The sequence below is a fragment of the Saccopteryx leptura genome, chromosome 2, assembly GCF_036850995.1.
Source record: "Saccopteryx leptura isolate mSacLep1 chromosome 2, mSacLep1_pri_phased_curated, whole genome shotgun sequence".
NCBI lineage: Eukaryota > Metazoa > Chordata > Mammalia > Chiroptera > Emballonuridae > Saccopteryx > Saccopteryx leptura.
Window position 1 is genome coordinate 81,241,525 of NC_089504.1, and position 18,831 is coordinate 81,260,355.

The following is an 18,831-nucleotide window of genomic DNA, read 5'->3' on the forward strand; positions in this document are numbered from 1 at the left end:
AGCTATTTTATTATTTGTATGCCCTAAGTGTTAGTTCTCATTATAACTCTAAATTTCTTTGGATCAATATATGTATCTTAACTAGTTTTGTGATGTTTAACTAGTTTGGTGTTTAGCAGCTAATTGTAAAAGAGATAGAATATTAATGATATTATTTTTTTAATGATATTAAATTACCATCAACAACAAATTGCAGACAGTTTTTTATTCTTATTCATATATATTTATTTTACTTCTTTGAATAAAAATGAAATAATGAGGACCTGGCTGGTTGGCTCAGTGGTAGAGCATTGGCCCAGCATGTGGAAGTCCCAGGTTCAATTCCCAGCCAGGGAACAAAGGAGAAGAGCCCATCTGTTTCTCCACCTTTCCCTCATTCCCTTTCTCTCTATCTCTCTCTTCCCATTTCACAGCCAAGTCTCCATTGGAGCAGAGTTTGCCCAGGTGCTGAGGATGGCTCCATGGCCTCCCCCTCAGGTGCTAAAATGGCTCTGGTTGTAATGGAGCAATGCCCCAGATGGGCAGAGTATTGCCCCCTAGTGGGCATGCCAGGTGGATCCTGGTTGGGTGCATGCGGGAGTCTGTCTCTCTGCCTGGTTCTCACTTCAGAAAATACAAACAAACAGACAAAAACCTCACTAATGATTGCTTTATAGATTGATTTCCTTCATAAAACATAGTTATTATCTTCTTTAAATTCATTTTAGGTACCAAATTTGATTCCAGTTTTGATGTTCAAGTTGGGAAAACCACTGGAACCTGAATTATACAATGAAATCTTATATACTTTACCTACACTTGGTGTTCACAAGGTTTGTATATTAACCCCCCAAAAAATGAAGCATGAGTAATACAATCAGTTTTGGTTGGTATTATATGAAATTTTGACCCCTTATTTTGCTGTGATTACTATTTCCCTTGTTGGGCCAAAAGTATTTATTAAAATATCTAAGAAATAATTCTTTAAATCAATTAATAGCCATGGTTTTCCATTGGCTGTTATCTGAAATAAGGTCTCTATGTTTCTAAGATTGCTAGCTAACCCTTCCCTTCCCAAAGCTATTCCCAACCTTTGAGAAGATGGATAATACTATAGTAAACTTACATTTGGGTCTTTATTTTGTAATGAGGAGTTTTAGAATTTTTTTGCTATTCTCAGGATTATCTGCATTTATATTTATAAAACCTAAATTTTAAAACTATTTCCTAGGTGTGCATAGGACAAATTCTACGAGTAATTCAGCTTCTTGGAACCACTCCACAACTAAGAGCTGTCACTTTGCGCTTGTTGACATCTTTGTGGGAAAAGCAAGTAAGCTCAAATATACACTTATGGGAGTATTAAACATGTTTCTTTTGGTGAAGAAAACTAATTTTGTCATTATGTGTGATAGTGCTTTGATATGCATAGTAGAATTAATGTGTAGCATCAATGATTGCATTTGAGAAATTTGATTTAGTGTGATGCTGTTGATCAGTAATCCAGTCAGTTGTGATTGACTCTGAGAGAAATGAGAAGAGAAAATAATCATATTTCTTTAATTCTGAAATATTATTTTCCTCTTGTGTGGAAAAAAGTTATAGAAATATGATTATAAGTGATTAGAGCCTTTGTAACTAGGGTGAGATTTAGCCACTCTTTTCTGTTTTATGAAATGAATAATAGTACATGGGCCTATAAGAAAATCCCCAGCAATCACAAGAACATTTTTCTTTGCTGATTAGAACAAATACATTATAATTTTCAATGCAAATAGAAGATGTAGAAGGAAAAATTATGCATAAAAGGAGATAATGGTTATTCAACTCAAATTGAGAAATTACCTTTTTTGTGAAATTGCCTTTATAGGATCGTGTCTATCCTGAACTGCAGCGGTTCATGGCCATGTCTGATGTGCCTTCTCTGTGTGCAGGCAAGGAAGTCCAATGGGAGAAACTGATTGCTAAAGCAGCATCGATCAGAGACATATGTAAGCAAAGGTGAGATGTGCTTAACCCTTGAGAATGTGTATCATGATATATTATTTTACATTTTTTTATTGCAAACAAGAATCTAGTAAGGATAAGCAGAAAATTTTAAGAATAAATTAATTTTCAGCCTGACCACCTGGTGGGCAGTGGATAGAGCCTCAACCTGGGATGCTGAGGTCTCATGTTTGAAACCCTGAGGTTGCTGGCATGACCACAGGGTTGCTGGCTCAAGCCTAAGATCATTAAGTTGATCCTGCAGTCACTGGCAGGAGCCCAAAGTTTGCTGGATTAAAGCCCAAGGTCGCTGACTTGAGCAAGGGGTCACTGGCTTGGCTAGGAGCCCCCTCGCCGCAGTCAAGTCATGCATGGGAAGCAATCAGTGAAGCTGCAACTACAAGTTGATGCTTTTCATCTCTTTCCTTCCTTTTCTCTCTCTCTCTGTCTCTCTCTTGCAAAAAACAAAAACAAAACAAAACAAAAAGCAAAGAATAAATTAGTTTTCTGTTTAAGTTTTCTGATTGTAAAATTTAGCAATATTGGAAAATAACTTTAAGAAGCAAGCATGTCTTTTCATTTCAGGCCCAGTCTTGTATCTAGCTTTATATAGGATATTTATCTCCTTTTCTGGATAACAATTTAGTATTGTAATAAAACATACGATGTTATGTTTTATATGTTTTCTATAAATAAATACTAAGAGAGGACTGTAGTCAAACTATTCTTATAGTCTTCTATGTTATGTCTGATTTTTATAGAGTTTTAATAGAGAAGGCCTTATTTGTGACTTATTGCATGAAATGATTAGGTGTTATTACAGGGAAGGAAATGATCTTGAATTCCCATGTATGCTGTAGGGTTTAGGAAGACATGAATATACTAGGGAGATGACTCTGCTGTTCTCACGTATGGACTAATAAATAGGTAGGAGGGGAAAAGATGGAAATAACACTAAGCAAACTGCAATTTACCAGATTTTTTCTTGAATAGAATAAGGTAAAAATATTTAAGGAGGAGTTAGATTTGATACATTTAAAATGAGTTGCCATCCTGCAGTTACAGATGTTTGACCACTGTACTGCAGAACTGTCATTTTTGTTATGAATGACACTGTGAATGGTACTTCCTCAAGTTGTACAATGAATGGGTTGTCACAGATGCTGATAATATAGATAATTCCTGTCTTAAGTAAAATTCCAGATCAAAATGTATCTAAACCTCAGCAGTTCTGCCTGTTTTCTAAGTTTCAGCCTCTTGGCAAGACCCTAATGACCTCAGACTACAAGTTACACACAGTAACACAAGATCTGAATGCTTTTGAGGTATTGGCATGGGAAAACTTTTAGAGATGAGAGATTATTATCTGACAGTTTAATTTTGCAGTCTTAAAGCTACAGCTCAGGAGAGGCTAAATAGCAGATCAGATCAGATCCCGTCGAGGACTTATTCAGTTACCACCTCAAGATATGTCAAATTTTCCAGCTTTGGAAAATGATTTCTGCTTGTCAGACAGTGAAACAATAGAATCCAGTCAGGCAGTTTCATCAATGGATATTTTGTTAATTAGAAAAAAGTATTATATCACTGAAGGGTTACAAGGAATACCAAGGATGGACCTGAGTGCCGTGAACCAGCGCAGCTAGTAATTCCAGGTCCTGAGGGAGAACAGCGCGGAATTAAGAAATAGACTCACCGAGAAAAGAGGATGGGATTGGGAGGCCTCTGCAATGCTGATGGCAAGATCAGAGCGAGAGAGCCCCTGGTCTTGCTTTATTATAAAGCCTTTAAGCCAATATACAAATAAGGAAGTCTCTGACACAAGGTCACTCATCTGAGGCATAAATGGGATTCCTCATAAGAGTGCACCACCCCACATTATGCAACAGTCCAGGGTGTGGGGAAAAGCTTAGTTTTGAGAAGGGTGTTGAGAAGATCTTAGTATTAGAAGGGTGGAGAAGAGCTTAGTCTTAAACTAAAGCCTAGCCTAGGCTGTAAGGATTTTGTCAGCTTACAGCCTTTCTCCCACACCTGAGCATTTCTTTATTCACCTAAAAGCATTCTGGGGATAGCACAGTATATGTGGAATCAAGAGTAAAGAAGAGGGTTCTGGCCAGTTGTCTCAGTGGGTAGAGTGTTGGCCCGGCATGCAGATGTCCCAGGTTCAATCCCAGTCAGGACACACAGGAGAAGCACCCATATGTTGTTCTTCCCCTTCATCTCCCCCTCACTCTCTCTTCCCCTCTTGCAGCCAGTGGCTCATTTGGTTTGAGCATCAGTCCCAGCCATCGAGGATAGCTTAGTTGGTCCAAGCATTGGCCTCAAGCACTGAGGATAGCTCAGCTGATTCAAGCATTGGCCCCAGATGGGGGTTATCCGTTGGATCCTGGTTAGGGTGCATATGAGAGTCTGTCTCTTTATCTCCCTTCCCTTCACTTAAAAAAAAAAAGAGGAGAGCAGGGGAGGAAGAGGAACAGAGTGAATTTAACACAGTACTTGGATAGGTGCTCTACTAGTTATAATTCATATTATTTTTATCATCATCATCACCATCATTATTGTGATAGCTATAGCCACTTTAGTTCATACCACCACTATAATAAATCACCTCTGATCTCCAATACCTGCATTGTAGTCAGTGTCTGATACCAGAACAACTTCCAAGCAGGCGTAGCTTTCTTTTTATTGATAATCTCAGTAAAGTAAGTCGGTTCTTTTCACCATTATACACTGAAATTTTGTCTATTTAGACAATTCATGATTTAGGGAGAATACTATTTAACAAGTGTCTTTTTTTCTGGATAATATTTCTATATCAAAAATGAGCCTTAAATTAGAGCAAAAAATGATGATGAAAATCTTTGAAGACAAACACCTGGTGTTATTTGAGGGTCAGTATTTCAGAGGCACAAGGGTAAAGAAAAGCATGAACACTTTTTGTTCAGACAAAAGACCTGGGAATGGTAATGTAGCTCTCTGGCTGTAATCTTCTTTCTAAACTGTCATTCCCTTTAGGCCTTATCAGCATGGTGCGGATATGCTGGCAGCTATTTCCCAGGTGTTGAATGAATGCACCAAGCCTGATCAAGCTACTCCAGCAGCCTTGGTGTTACAAGGTCTTCATGCACTCTGCCAAGCCGAGGTAGGCGTTTTGAATTGGTTTGTATAATTTTGAAAAAAACAATTTACAAGATATATTAGTTACAAGAATATAAGTAGATTCAAGTAACTGAAAATTTAAATATTCATTCCCAGAGATTTTTGTTTGAAGGAGCGAAACAAGACCTTCTACTTAACACATTTTTGTAAAGGGGAGTCTTGAAACATTTGCTTATGTAAACATTTTCTAGAGGCTTCTTTATTTTCTTATTTATTTTTGTTAATTTAGAAGGAAAAGTTATGCTTGCAGGAGAATCCTTGAATATATTTTGTTCTTAGTTTCATGATTAGTGAACCTCACAAGCAGATGAAGTGAGGAAATTGGCATGGGCTAGAGGCAGTTTTATAGCCAGCAAAAATTATTGCTGGCTTGAAGCTTAGCAAAGGATCCTTTCTTTCCTAGTGATCAGATTGGATGGATCGACATTAGAACTGAACCTGTAAATCAGCGGTAGTCAACCTGGTCCCTACCGCCCAGTTTTAGTGGCGTTCCAGCTTTCATGGTGGGCAGTAGCGGAGCAACCAAAGTATAAATAAAAAGATAGAATTAACTATAGTAAGTTGTTTTATAAAGATTTATTCTGCCAAACTTAGCAAAAATCCGACATAAAGTACTTGGTAAGTAATTATTATTATATGCTTTAACTTGCTGTAACTCTGCTTTATAAATTTTATAAAGTAAAGTTACTTCCCTACTTTATAAATCACCATTACTGTGGAACTGGTGGGCGGTTAGAAAATTTTACTACTAACAGAGATACAAAAGTGGGTGGTAGGTATAAAAACGTTGACTACCCCTTCTGTAAATCATTTCCTAAACTTTAGATCACTCCCAAAATTACAGCACAGCAGAGAATCTTTACTGTTCTGGAGAAATGTGATTACATCAATGATTATTCATTGACCATACTTTTGTTTTTGACAGAGTGAACATACAACAATTGTAGTTTTTTAGAGAATGAGACTAAGTAGAATTCTTTTAGCTTATGGTAATTATGGTTGATGTGGTGGTAATGAATATAATATAATAATATAAGCAGTGGCTGTATTGAGTGTTTATGTGCTCATGTCCCTGTTCTAAGCACTTTACATTTATGTTACTCTACAACTCTGCAATAAAGGGATTATTACATCATTTTATAGATGAGGAAAATAGACCTCAGAGGGAGATTAGGTATTTACTCAGGATCTGAGTATGAGAATAAACGTTCTTTTGGGTAAACACTTATGTTAGCCGGCAGTAAATACCGTCACTGTTCAGGAACTGCTGTGTGCCATGGACAGTGTGTTCAGTTCCCAGTAGTTGGCCAAGTATTTAGGGCGTCATGGCAGAGGACTGTTACAGCAGGGCAATACTCCACGTAACCAAGGACTGTTGTGTTTTATTGCTCCAATCAGTCATCTAGAATTGGGAAGTAGCACTTCAATAATTATATTTTTTCCCATAAAACCTTGTTTTTAGATGAATTTTTAACAGAAGCTTTGAGAGAAGAGTTTTACACATTAACCTCCAAAAGGTGACCACTGTTACCATTTTGGAGTATTTCCTTTGGAGTATTTGTCTTATTGTGTCTATAATTCCAGTGTGTTTCCCTATCTGCCCTCTGCTGTTATAAGGCTCTGTTGTTTATTGATGCTTATTACGGTAACTCATAAATTCTGTGTTCTGTTTTTTTCTCATTCCATTTCTCTAAGATACTTTGGTTGTAGTTAGTACCAGTGACACGAAAACTGTGCCCTAATGTGATAGGAAGCATCTTCTTTGGCAATCCTGGGACTGCACCTGATACGGAACTTTTATTCGCTGTGTCCTTTGACTAACTTACTTAAACTCCTAAGATTCTATTTTTTCAAAGCAGGATAAAATGAGATTACACACAAAAAAGACCTAGCACAATGCCTGCTCTTACTAGGATTTTATTTTTTTTTAACATTTTTATTTATTCATTTTAGAGACAGGAGAGAGAAAAAGCAGGGGGAGCAGGAAGTATCAACTCATGGATTCTTCTCGCATGTGCCATTACCAGGCAAGCCCAGGGTTTAATATCTGCGACCTCAGCATCTCAGGTCGACACTTTTTTTCACTGTGCCTCCACAGGTCAGGCTAGATTCTCTTTAAATGTTGAACTTGCTCCTGAAAAATTGGCATACAATTGGATATAATCAAAGCCATCAGGAAGGTTTAAGCAGTGGGGGGTTTTTCTGTGGGGGGGTTTTTCCCCTAAAGCTCACGTAATGATAATGACTTAATTTCCTTCTCCAAATGATATCCTATCCCTTCACTGCTGAGGCTCTTGGTACTTGTTTCTATTCTTAAAGGAAACCATTTTGGATTATTGACTTGGAGCACCAAATCCATTCCCCCAATCCAAACCACTACCCATAATAATAATTTTGAGTCCATGATAATATGTATTACAGTCTTACTCTATCTGAGCTGCTATAACAAAAAGAATGTAAACTAGGTGGCTTATTAACAACAAACACTTATTTCTCACAGTTCTAGAGGCTGGGAAGTCCAAAATCAAGGTGCTGGCATATTCACTGTCTAGTGTGGACCTACTTCCTGGTTCATAGGTGGCCTTTGTTCTCATAGATATCTGTCTTTCCCTGTAACCTCACACAGTATAAGGCGCAAGATGGCTCTCTGGAGTCTCTTCATAAGGACACTAATCCCAGTTATGAAACTTCTACCAGCATGACTTAATCACCTCCTAAATATTCCATCTCATAACACTATTATGGGGATTAGGATTTCAACATACAAATTTGAGTGGGGATGTGAACATTTAGCCTATAGCAACTACTTTGAGTCCCACGTTCCATTTGTCCTCTAGAGTAAATGAGATACCATGTCCACGTATTTTATTTAACAGAGCTACTTCTTACTTTGATAGTTCAATAATCCTCTACTTGGTTAAAGGCATTTCTTTTTTTCTCATTGTATTTGTCTCCCCACTCCTGTCTTTTAATGTTATAAAATCCAAATTCAATATAATATTTTTATCAAAATTCACTTTTAAGAAACAAACTGAGATAAGAATTCTTTGTTTTCTTTCTAACAAATAGATGCTTGTCCCTTTAAATCTTTTTCTTTTTGGTTATAAAATGGGCATTAATAAATCGTAAAGCAATACTAGCAATCATTAACTCCCATTTTATGATAAGATCTAGTTATTCCTTTTCCTCTATTTCTCATTTTGGTTTCTTGTTTAGAGGAAGAATCACTATTTTATTGATACTTCCTAAAGGTGAATAAGTGTTATCATGTTTCCTTATAGATAGAACAAATGTCCTGAGTTGTGAAATTTGTTGAAACTGACTGCATTACTGTTAATTTTGATAATGAAACTGTTCTTTTATTATGTTTGGTATTGGATAGCTTTATGTTCATCTAAGTCTAAATAATATTCTCCCTTGATGAGCCTAGAAGCTAATAATATATCTTTCTGTTTTAAGCCTTTCCAAGCTTTTTGTGTGTGTTTTCATTAGTTGTGAAACTGCTGCTGTTAAGTCCTGTGATGTGTGTTAAAATTGTAAAATATACTCAATTCAGTGGCCCTTGCCAGGTCACATTTACTAATTTTGGACTAATCTTTTGTTTTTTTTGCCAGCATGCTATCCACAGAAGCCAGCATGCATTCTGTGAGGCTGTTTATTCTGTCTTCTAATTGATATCATGTGTGAAGCGTTGATGGCTGCCAAGAGTTTCAAGAATGAAAATATTCAGCATAGTTATAAATCTATTTCCCAGCAGCATTTGGTAGTGATTTGTCTAGCCATTGCTTTTTAGATCTCAGACTATCAAATATAATTAGGAATATAGAAAGACAGTGAAATTTAAAAAATCAATAAGGAAAAGAGAATAAGTTGAATAATCCTGTCTTTAATAAAATACTTAACTTGGAAAACCATACAAAATTGGATTTTACTGGGCTTTCCCATCCTTGCCTTTATATAAAAAGTAGAGTTCTTTTTCTTAAGGTTGACGATGGACTCTTCAGTTTTAAAGTCATACTCATGAAATTTGTTTGTCCTTGGTAGGGCCAATTAAGCCTGTAGTTGTTGCTGCTTAATCATTTATCCTGGTCTCCAGCGAGAGACTGAAAGGATGGATTCCATCTAAATGCCAACGATGACAAGATGATGTTTTATTTTGCAATATGGCTTTCTTTGGTGCTACTTTACTAAACAAAAAAGGGAGGGAGAAAGTTTTAGCAATCTTGGTTGACAGTAAAGACAAGAGTACAATTTGGCATCTTGGAATTGAGAGAAACTTATTCTTTCCTTAACATTATTGATATACTGATTCAGGGCTTCACAAATTTCTTTTGAGGCTGAACTACTTTTAAAAATTGCTAATATTTGTTGGGTTCTTCATACAAATTTTGACATTTTGTGATATGGAGATTTGTTTTAAATTAAATAAAAAGAGGCTCTGACAACTTAAGTCACCTTCCCAAGATCACCTGGCTAATAAATGAAAGAAAAGGAAAGTAGACACATGACTCCTGCAAGTCCAATGCTCTTAGGTTATTTTGAGGCCTCTTTCCTCTGAAAAATATGGGTATTGAGAAGTAGTTTTATCTTCAAGTTGAGGGCTTGTCATTTTCAAAGAAAAATTAATATTCTTCCATTCTCTTTTCTTTATTTTTTGTCATTCAGCTTTCTAATCTCATCATACTTGCCCCATTTACCTTTTCTTTCTTCTTCTTCTTCTTTTTTTTGTATTTTTCTGAAGTTAGAAGCTTGGAAACAGTCAGATTCCTGCATGCACCCGACTGGAATCCACCCGGCATGCCCACCAGGGACCGAGGCTGATGCTCTGCCCATCTGGGGCATTGCTCTGCTGCAATCAGAGCGATTCTAGCACCTGAGGCGGAGGCCATGGAGCCATCCTCAGCGCCCGGGCCAACTTTGCTCCAATGGAGCCTTGGCTGTGGGAGGAGGAGAGACTGATAGAGAGATAGAGAGAAATGAGAGGAGGAAGGGTGGAGAAGCAGATGAGTGCTTCTCCTGTGTGGCTGTGACTGGAAATCAAACCCAGGATTTCCACACACCAGGCTGATGCTCTACCGCTGAGCCAACTGGCCAGGGCCTGCCTTTTCTTCTTTTTGACTTAATACAAAGTTATGGCTCTGAGAAGCAATATTCTTTCATTTTAAAAAAAGTTATACTGAGATATAATTCACATACCATTTATATTATTTTTTTTAATGTGTACAACTTAATGGTTTTCAGTATATTTACAGTTAGACAGCCATCACCCCAATCAATTTAAAAACATTTTTATTACTTATCTCCCAAATCTTGTACCCTTTAGCTGTCAGCCCCTAAACCTCAAGTACCCTCTAGCCATCAACCACTAATATGTTTTCTGTTGATGTGGGTTTGCCTAGTGTGGACACATTTCATAAAAATGGAACTGTATACTATCATTTGAGCCTGGCTTATTTCACTTATGTGCATGCCTTCAAGGTTCATCAATGTTGCAGCATGTACCAATACTTCTTTTTATGGTCAAACAATATTCTGTATGTTTATCCTACATTTTATATATTCATTCATCAGTTGATGGGCATTTATTCTTTTCTATCTTTTGGCTATTATGTATAATGCTGCCATGAACATTTATGTACAGGTTATTGCATGGATAAATGTTTTAATTTGTGAGGGGTATAGTCTAGGAATGGAATTGCTTTATCATATAGTAAGAACTTTCAGAACACTTTTCTAAGCGGCTGTGCCATTTTACATGTCTACCAGCAGTGCCTGGAGGTTCTCATTTCTCCCCATCCTTAGCGACACTTGCTATTATCTACTTTAAAAAATAAACAACAAACTTCCCTGGCCCATTGGCTCAGTGGTAGAACATTGGCCCAGCATGTGGAAGTTCTGGGTCAGGGCACACAGGAGAAGCGCCCATCTGCTTCTCCACCCTCCCCCCTTTCATACCTCTCTATCTCTCTCTTCCCCTTCCACAGCCAAGGCTCCACTGGAGCAAAAGTTTGCCTGGGCGCTGAGGATGGCTCCATGGCCTCTGCCTCAGGCGCTAGAATGGCTCCGGTGGCAACGGAGCAATGCCCTAGATGGGCAGAGCATTGACTCTTGATGGGCATGCCGGGTGGATCCTGGTCAGGTGCATGCGGGAGTCTGACTGCCTCCCCACTTCTAACTTCAGAAAAATACATTAAAAAAAAACAACAAAACTGTAGCCATTTTAGTGAGTGTGAAGTAGTATTTCATGTGGCTTTGATTTGCATTTTCCTGGTGATTATTGTAATTGAGCATCTTTTCCTGTTTATTGGCCACTTTTGTATATTTTTAGAGAAATTCAGATACTTTAAATATTCTTTTTTTTTTTTTTTTTTTAAAGATTTTACTTATTCATTTTGGAGAGGAAAGGATGGGGTGGGGGGAAGCAGGAAACATCAACTCTCATATGTGCCTTGAAAAAGCAAGCTCTGTGTTTCGAACTGGTGACCTCAGCATTCCAGGTTGACGCTTTATCCACTGTGCCACCACAGGTCAGGCTAAATATTCTCTTCATTGCTTTTAACTTCCCTGTCCAGCCAAGTTACCTTTTGTTCCTACAGGAGTGATTAGTAAACCAGTTTGTCTTCATACTTTTAGAAAGGATATCATGACATTTTGTTTTTTGTGACCCTTTTACTACAAAGAGCTTATCAAACTATCAAAAATCAGATAAAGGCACATATATTCAGCTTTGATACTTTGCTCGTGTATAACTTTTTTTTTTGTTTTCATATGAAATTAGCAAAATGCTTTCAGCTATAGAACTATTAAAGATGTTTTAATAATAGTATCTATTGTTTTACAAAGGGCTTTCTATATTTTAAGCACTATATACTACAAGTATATTATTTTATTTAATCTTACTAAAAAGCTCTGTAATAGGTACAATTTTCCTCTGGGAGACTGACAGAGATTAAATTATTGCTCAAAGTAATTCAGTTAAAATATGGCAGAGTCAGGATTCAAACTCAAGTCTGTCAGAATGAAAAGTCAATTTCTTAACCACATTTCTTTTTAAATACTGCTTTTTTGAGATATACCATATTTTTTGCTCTATAAGACGCACTTTTGCTTGACCTGTGGTGGCGCACTGGGTAAAGCATTGACCTGGAATGCTGAGGTTGCTGGTTCGAAACCCTGGGCTTGCCTGGTCAAGGCACATAATGGGAATTGATGCTTCCTGCTCCTCCCTCTGTTCTCTCTATCTCTTCCCCCTCCCTCTCTCTCCCCTCTCTCTCTAATAAAAATGAATAAATATTAAAAAAAAAAAAAGACGCACTCCCCCCCCCCCCCAAAAAAAAAAAAAAAAAAAAGTAGAGGGAAAAATGCCCGTGCATCTTATGGAGCGAAAAATATGGTATTTTATTAAATATTTTAACACACCATTTGGTTCATAATATTTTTTTCTTATTTCCTCCTTAAAACCCTAGGTGTGTCTTATGGTCAGGTGAGTCTTATGGAGCAAAAAATAAGGTAATTTACAAATTATCACTGTTTTTGCTAGTGATGTTTGTGTTTAGTTGACAACGTCATATAATATTGGAGAAATCTGTTAGTATATTTGGACTCTTTTCTCATTATTTTCCTTCTCTGTTTCCTTTGTGATTGGATTTGCATAAGATTTTACATTATTTAGACTTTACATAAAGATCCTAATGAAAAATATGTTTTGAGCTAAAAAATTAATTTTCACTATTTTTATGAATTATATATTACCATATTCCCATGTATAAGACACACCCTTTTTCATAAAATTGTAGGTCTAAATACTGGGTACATCTTATATAGTGGTTGTAGATTTTTTTCTTACTTGTATTTCCTGCTTTTTTGTGTTTGTTTTTGTGCTCATTGTTGTAGTTTTTTTTTCTTGCATTTCCCACTTTTTTGTGCTTGCTGTCTTTGTGCTCACTGTTTTGCACTAGTTACTGGTATATTACGGTAGGCTACATTTTGCCACGTTCTGCCCAGAAATGGCTCAGAAAATATTTTTGTACAGTGCTGAATTCAAGTTAAAAGTGATCCAGTTGCAAAAGTGAATGGAAATCAGACTGCTGAATGTAATTTTGGTCCTCCTCAAACTGAGAAATCAATCTGAGACTGGCTACGGGAGAAGAAACCTTACTGAAAGTGCCACAGCAGAAGAAGGCCATGAGAGGCAAGTCAGCAAAATGGCCTGATTTAGAGAAGGATTTGAAGATATGGATTGAGAAGCAAAGGGCAATTGGAATTCCTGTGTCCACAAAGATGGTTCAGCATGAGGAAAGAAGAATTGCTGAAGAAAAAGAAGTTACTGATTTCAAAGGAGGATACAATTGGTGCTTCAGGTTCATGAAACAGGATGGACTAAGCATGCGTACACGCACCAGACTTGCCCAAAAGGTGTCTGAAAGCTATAAGCAGAAGGTTCTTGAATTTCATTGTTTTGTCATTCAATGTCGGAAGACGCATCAGTTTGAGTTGGGACAGATTGCAAATATGGACAAAGTCCCCCTTCAATTTGATGTTCCAAATAATAGAACTGTTGATAAGAAGGGAGTGAAAACTGTAACTGTGAAGATGTGGACATGAAAAGAGCCATTATGAGTTCTTCTAGCTCATTGTACAGACGAAACCAAGCTGCCTCCTATGCTGATTTTCAAACACAAAACAATGCCAAAAGAAGACATTTCTCGAGAAGTGATTGTCTACAATCATGACATGGGTTGAATGGATCAAGATGGAATGAAGATCTGGTTTGAGAAAGTTTGGAGAAGGAGACCAGGTGGGCTCTTATGCAAACCTGCCCTATTGGTGCTTTATCAGTTCAGGGCACACATAACAAAAAACACAAAGAAGATTGCTGCAAAGCAAGAAACAAAACTTGCTGTCATACCTAGAGGCTTGACATACTAGCTCCAACCACTTGATGTGAGCATTAACAAACCCTTCAAAGCTGCCATGAGAGATGATTGAAACCAATGGATGAAGTCTTCTGGGGACAATTTGACACCAACTGGAAGAATGAAGAAACCAACCATAGGAGAAGTTTGCATCTGGGTGAAAAGAACTTTGTAATAGCCTGACCAGGCAATGGCGCAGTGGATAGAGCATCAGACTGGGATGCGGAGGACCCAGGTTCGAGACCTCAAGGTCGCCAGCTTTAGCGCAGGTTTATCTGGCTTGAGCAAGCCTCACCAGCTTGAGCCCAAGGTCTCTGGCTTGAGCAAGGGTCACTCGGTCTGCTGTAGCCCCCAGTCAAGGAATATATGAGAAAGCAAGCAGTGAACAACTAAGGTGCTGCAACAAAGAATTGATGCTTCTCATCTCTCTCTCCCTTTCTGCCTATCTGTCCCTCTCTTTCTCTCTCTTTGTCACACACACAAGAAAAAGATCCTGGGATAATACAAAGATTGAGATTGTTGTCAAGTCATTTAAGAAGTGTGGTATTTCAAATGCCATAGATGGAACTGAGGATGAGGCTATATATGAAGACAGTGATTCATCATCAGACACAGATGAGGACAAGCTAATAGATGGGAGTTTTGACAGTAATGAAGAGTTGTATGAACTTTATGATGAATAAAACTTGAGTTTAATAACTTTATGTAATACATTATTTTTCAAATTTTGGACCCCAGAATTAAGGTGTCTTTTATACGTGGGAGTGTCTTATACATGAGGAAATATGGTAGATTTTATATTTTAAAGATGCTACCTTTAAAGACATTTGGTTTTTATAGTATTTCTGTCCACATTTTACAAAACCATTTTAACTTTTCACATCCTTCTCATTGTATTTTCTTTTTTTTTTAATTTTTTAAAAAATATTTTATTCATTTTAGAGAGGAGAGGGAGAGACAAAGAGAGAGAGAGAGAGAGAGAGAGAGAGAAGAGAGACAGAGAGAAGTGGGGAGGAGCTAGAAGCATCAACTCCCATATGTGCCTTGACCAGGCAAGCCCAGGGTTTCGAACCGGCGACCTCAGCATTTCCAGGTCGATGCTTTATCCACTGTGCCACCACAGGTCAGGCCTCATTGTATTTTCTTTACATATACATATTTTACAATTTTCATCTTCTCTTTTTATATGTAGCTAGAAATTTTTTTTTATTTTGCTACGTATTTGAATGGCATAATTACTTTCCATTGAGTGAAAGTATCATAATTAATCAGATAATTCATTTTTGATTGGATTTTAAGTTACTTCCTGTTTTTCTCTTCTTATACTCAATAATTTAAGAAGTAATTATGTATGTAAAGCTTTTCTTTTCTTTTGAATATTTTCTTGAGCTAAATATTTCAGACATTTAAGGATATGATCTTATTGAATAGTTAGGTCAGCAATTTTCAACACTTTTCATCTCATGGCACACATAAACTACAAAATTCTGAGGCACACCCCAAAAATGTATTTTTTTTTGCTAATCTGACAAATTTTGAGTTATTCACATTGGGCAGCTATTGTTGTGTTGGCTGTTCTTCTTCTTATTTTTTAATTTAATTATCTAAGGGAAAAGAGGTCAGTGCCACTGACTAAAAGTCAGGTATTGCATGTTTTAAAAATTCTTGGGGCACAGCAGTTGAAAATTGCTGAGTTGGGTGTTTTTTGTTGTTTTAATAATTTTACAGTTACCCTTAGCATGAGAGAGAGGTGGAATGTAGCATTTGTACCTAAGTCTCTGGTAGAATTATTTATTAGAACAGTTCGCTTGTGTCAGTACTTCACTGAGTCTGGGACAGCAGTTCTTCTCCTATGATCATTCTGCTATCTGCAGCCCAGAATGTCCAAAGATTCAAATTGTTATTGAGGAAAGGGCAGGTTTAAATTGAATATTCTTTCCTCACAGTGAATTTGTCCCATTTAGGTTTAGCTTTTGGGCTTTGGAGAATTATTAATAAAGAAAAACGGGTAGTGGTTTAATCCATTATAGGATTTTAAGTAGAGTTGGACAAAGTTAAATATATGTATATTAGTTTTATTTTTGAATCATTTGTGCATTGTTATAATGCGTGCTTTTAAAATTCATCTTATCCGGAGATTATAATATTAAAAAGACTGACAAACAAATATTGGAGGAGGTGTGAAGTAATTGGATATTTCATACGTTATTGCCAGGAGTATAAAATCACCTCTGTGGCAAAGTGACAATTTTTTATAAAGATGAACATAAACCTACCTTATGAAGCAACATTTCCACTTCTAGATATTTACTCTATTAAATGAAAACATGTCCACATATGACTTGTATAAGACTTCCTTTCAGCTATATTAATGACTGTTTTTGGAAACAACCCAAATGTCCATCAGCTGCTTAATGCATAAACAATTGTGTGTATTCACACAGTGAAATGCCATTTAACAATAGAAAGGATGGGGTCATGCTACTTACAACAACATGGACGAATCTCAGAAACTTGTTCCGTGAAAGAAGCTAGTCACAAAAATTCATACATTTATTTCATGAAATTCAAGAATAGGCAAAATCAATCTAAAGAGATAGAAATCAGAATAGTGGTTGATGGGGTCGGGAGAAGGACGATAGACTAGAAAGGGCCCCAAGAAAATTTTCTGGACCGTAGTTTCTATCTGCACTGTCCAGTGTAGGAGACATCAGCCACATGTGGCTAATGAAGCATTTAAAATATGTATGGCCAATTCAAATTGTGATGTGCTGTAAGTATAAAATATATAGAAGATCAAAGCTTTAGTATAAACACAATGTAAAATATCTCATTGATAAATTTAAAAATTCAATTACATATTGAAATGATAATATTTTGGATATAATTGGGTTAAAGAAAACATTGATATGAATTTCATTTGTTTCCTTTTAATTTTTTAAAAATGTGGTTACTAGACAATTTAATATTGCATATGTGACTCACATCATATATTATATGGTCTATATCCTGATTAGGATGGTGGTTACAATGGCGCATACATTTTTCAGAATTTACAGAACTACATAATTAAGGTCCATACTTTTTACAGTATGTTGTTATGGTTTAAAAAAACCAAAACTATAATATAAGCTACATTTTTTTTTCATGCTAGTTACATGGTTGGCATTTGATATTCATAATATCCTATATTAAATTTCACAATAAGCTTCTAATGTAGGTGATATTTGATGACAGGTATATGAAGTCTAACATCCAAATTGACAGAAATGTGGTAATGTGGGGATTTGAATGCTCTTTCATTTAACTATAATTCTTGTGCTTTTTTAAATCTATCATGTTGCTTTACTAACTGTAATAAGAGTATGAATGTACTTTGGGGACAGTTTAAGTTTTGCTCTTTTAGTCACTGATTTCTAAAAACCTGTGTTATGAGTAGTTATAAGTGAGTCACAGTAATTCGGAAACATAATTCTGTAACTGCATAGGAATCTAGTAACCTTCCTACTGATTGTTCAAAGAGGAAAAGAACTTTCAGTCTAAGCATATTGCTGAAGCTTAGAGGAGAAACAGCTTATGGTGTGTGCAGAAATGAAAATCAATGAATAGCAGTGAAAAGAAGGTTCATTCACTTTTAACATTTCTTTTCTCTTTAGTCTTGAGATGGGGATGGGAGACAGTGCTAGCCTTCTGTTTTCTTAATCAGCTGTGTCTGTTGTAGCAAAAATTAATAGGCATTGCAGGATCATGAAGAAAAGCTCTTTCATCTTGTCCAGCTCCAAGAGGGTGTTATATTTTCAAAGCAGTGTATTGTACAATTGAGCAATAGATAAGGAAGGGAGGGGCCTTTCCAGGGGATTGTTGACCGCTGGAAGAGTTCACTTCAGGCCATTTGTCACAGCAGTGATTTTCCGGAAATACGCTATGCCAAAGTTATGTTTCGGCTATTCTATCCTCTTTTACCGACTTATTTTCTGAAATCACGGGGAAGGTAGTTGTCCCTGCCCTCTCCCATCATCCCAACCCTTTGTCAGTGTCTCCCTCTGAGCACCATGGGGTGGGAATAATTTTCAATGGCACTCAGCAGGTTTAGAAGGTTTTAGGGAGTGAGAGTGGTATAAAAATGGCCAATAAAAATCCTGTATTTTGTTTAAGCATTTTTCAGCGTGATAAATATAATTTAATATGGAAATGTGATCCATTGTCCTGTGGCAGGTTTTCTCAGCTGTGTTCAGTAAGGCTTCTGTCGCCTACTGTGGATTCAGTATTTATTACACCCTGGAACCTCTTTTGTTGTTCTTATGTTTTGTTTGTGGGGACATTTAAAGGTGGATTGCCTGCTCAACCTTGCAGAGGAGTTGATTAAGTTTAATTTGCTATGCATTAGAGAAGGAATTTGCTGGTCTTTTTGAACTGAGCTCTACGTTATTTGTAGTTGGGGCATGTTTTTTGATGCCTTCAGTTCTTCCTGGGCATGAAAACGCTTTTTGTACATTTGTTGAATCTATTTCCATGCTGAGCTTTTTATATACTACACAATGACTCTTTGCAGTTGAAAGTTGTAGTTTGGCCTTATTTTTAACTTTAAAAGGACAGCAGGAACTTGCCTTTTATTTAACATTTAGTTTGTCATTTTATAAGTAGATTTTAAAATATAGTTGAAAATGATTTGTCATTTTCGAAATAATATTTTAACAGACTATTGTATGTTCGTATAATGGAATACTATTCACACATAAGCCATGTGTGAAATGTGTGAGAAAATTAAACTTTTTTTTTCTTTAATTAGAAA

General features: G+C 36.6%; 1 protein-coding gene across 3 annotated transcripts in view; it reads left to right on the top strand.

Moving 5' to 3' along the window:
- The window catches only part of FOCAD (focadhesin), a 342,443-nt gene that overhangs the window by 187,731 nt on the left and 135,881 nt on the right, over nucleotides 1–18,831 (top strand). For all 3 annotated transcript variants that reach the window (XM_066368255.1, XM_066368257.1, XM_066368256.1), the window contains exons 12-15: nucleotides 708–812; nucleotides 1,211–1,312; nucleotides 1,850–1,980; nucleotides 4,981–5,107. In XM_066368255.1, the coding sequence (XP_066224352.1) occupies nucleotides 708–812; nucleotides 1,211–1,312; nucleotides 1,850–1,980; nucleotides 4,981–5,107 (465 nt within the window). The remainder of the gene's footprint in view (nucleotides 1–707; nucleotides 813–1,210; nucleotides 1,313–1,849; nucleotides 1,981–4,980; nucleotides 5,108–18,831) is intronic.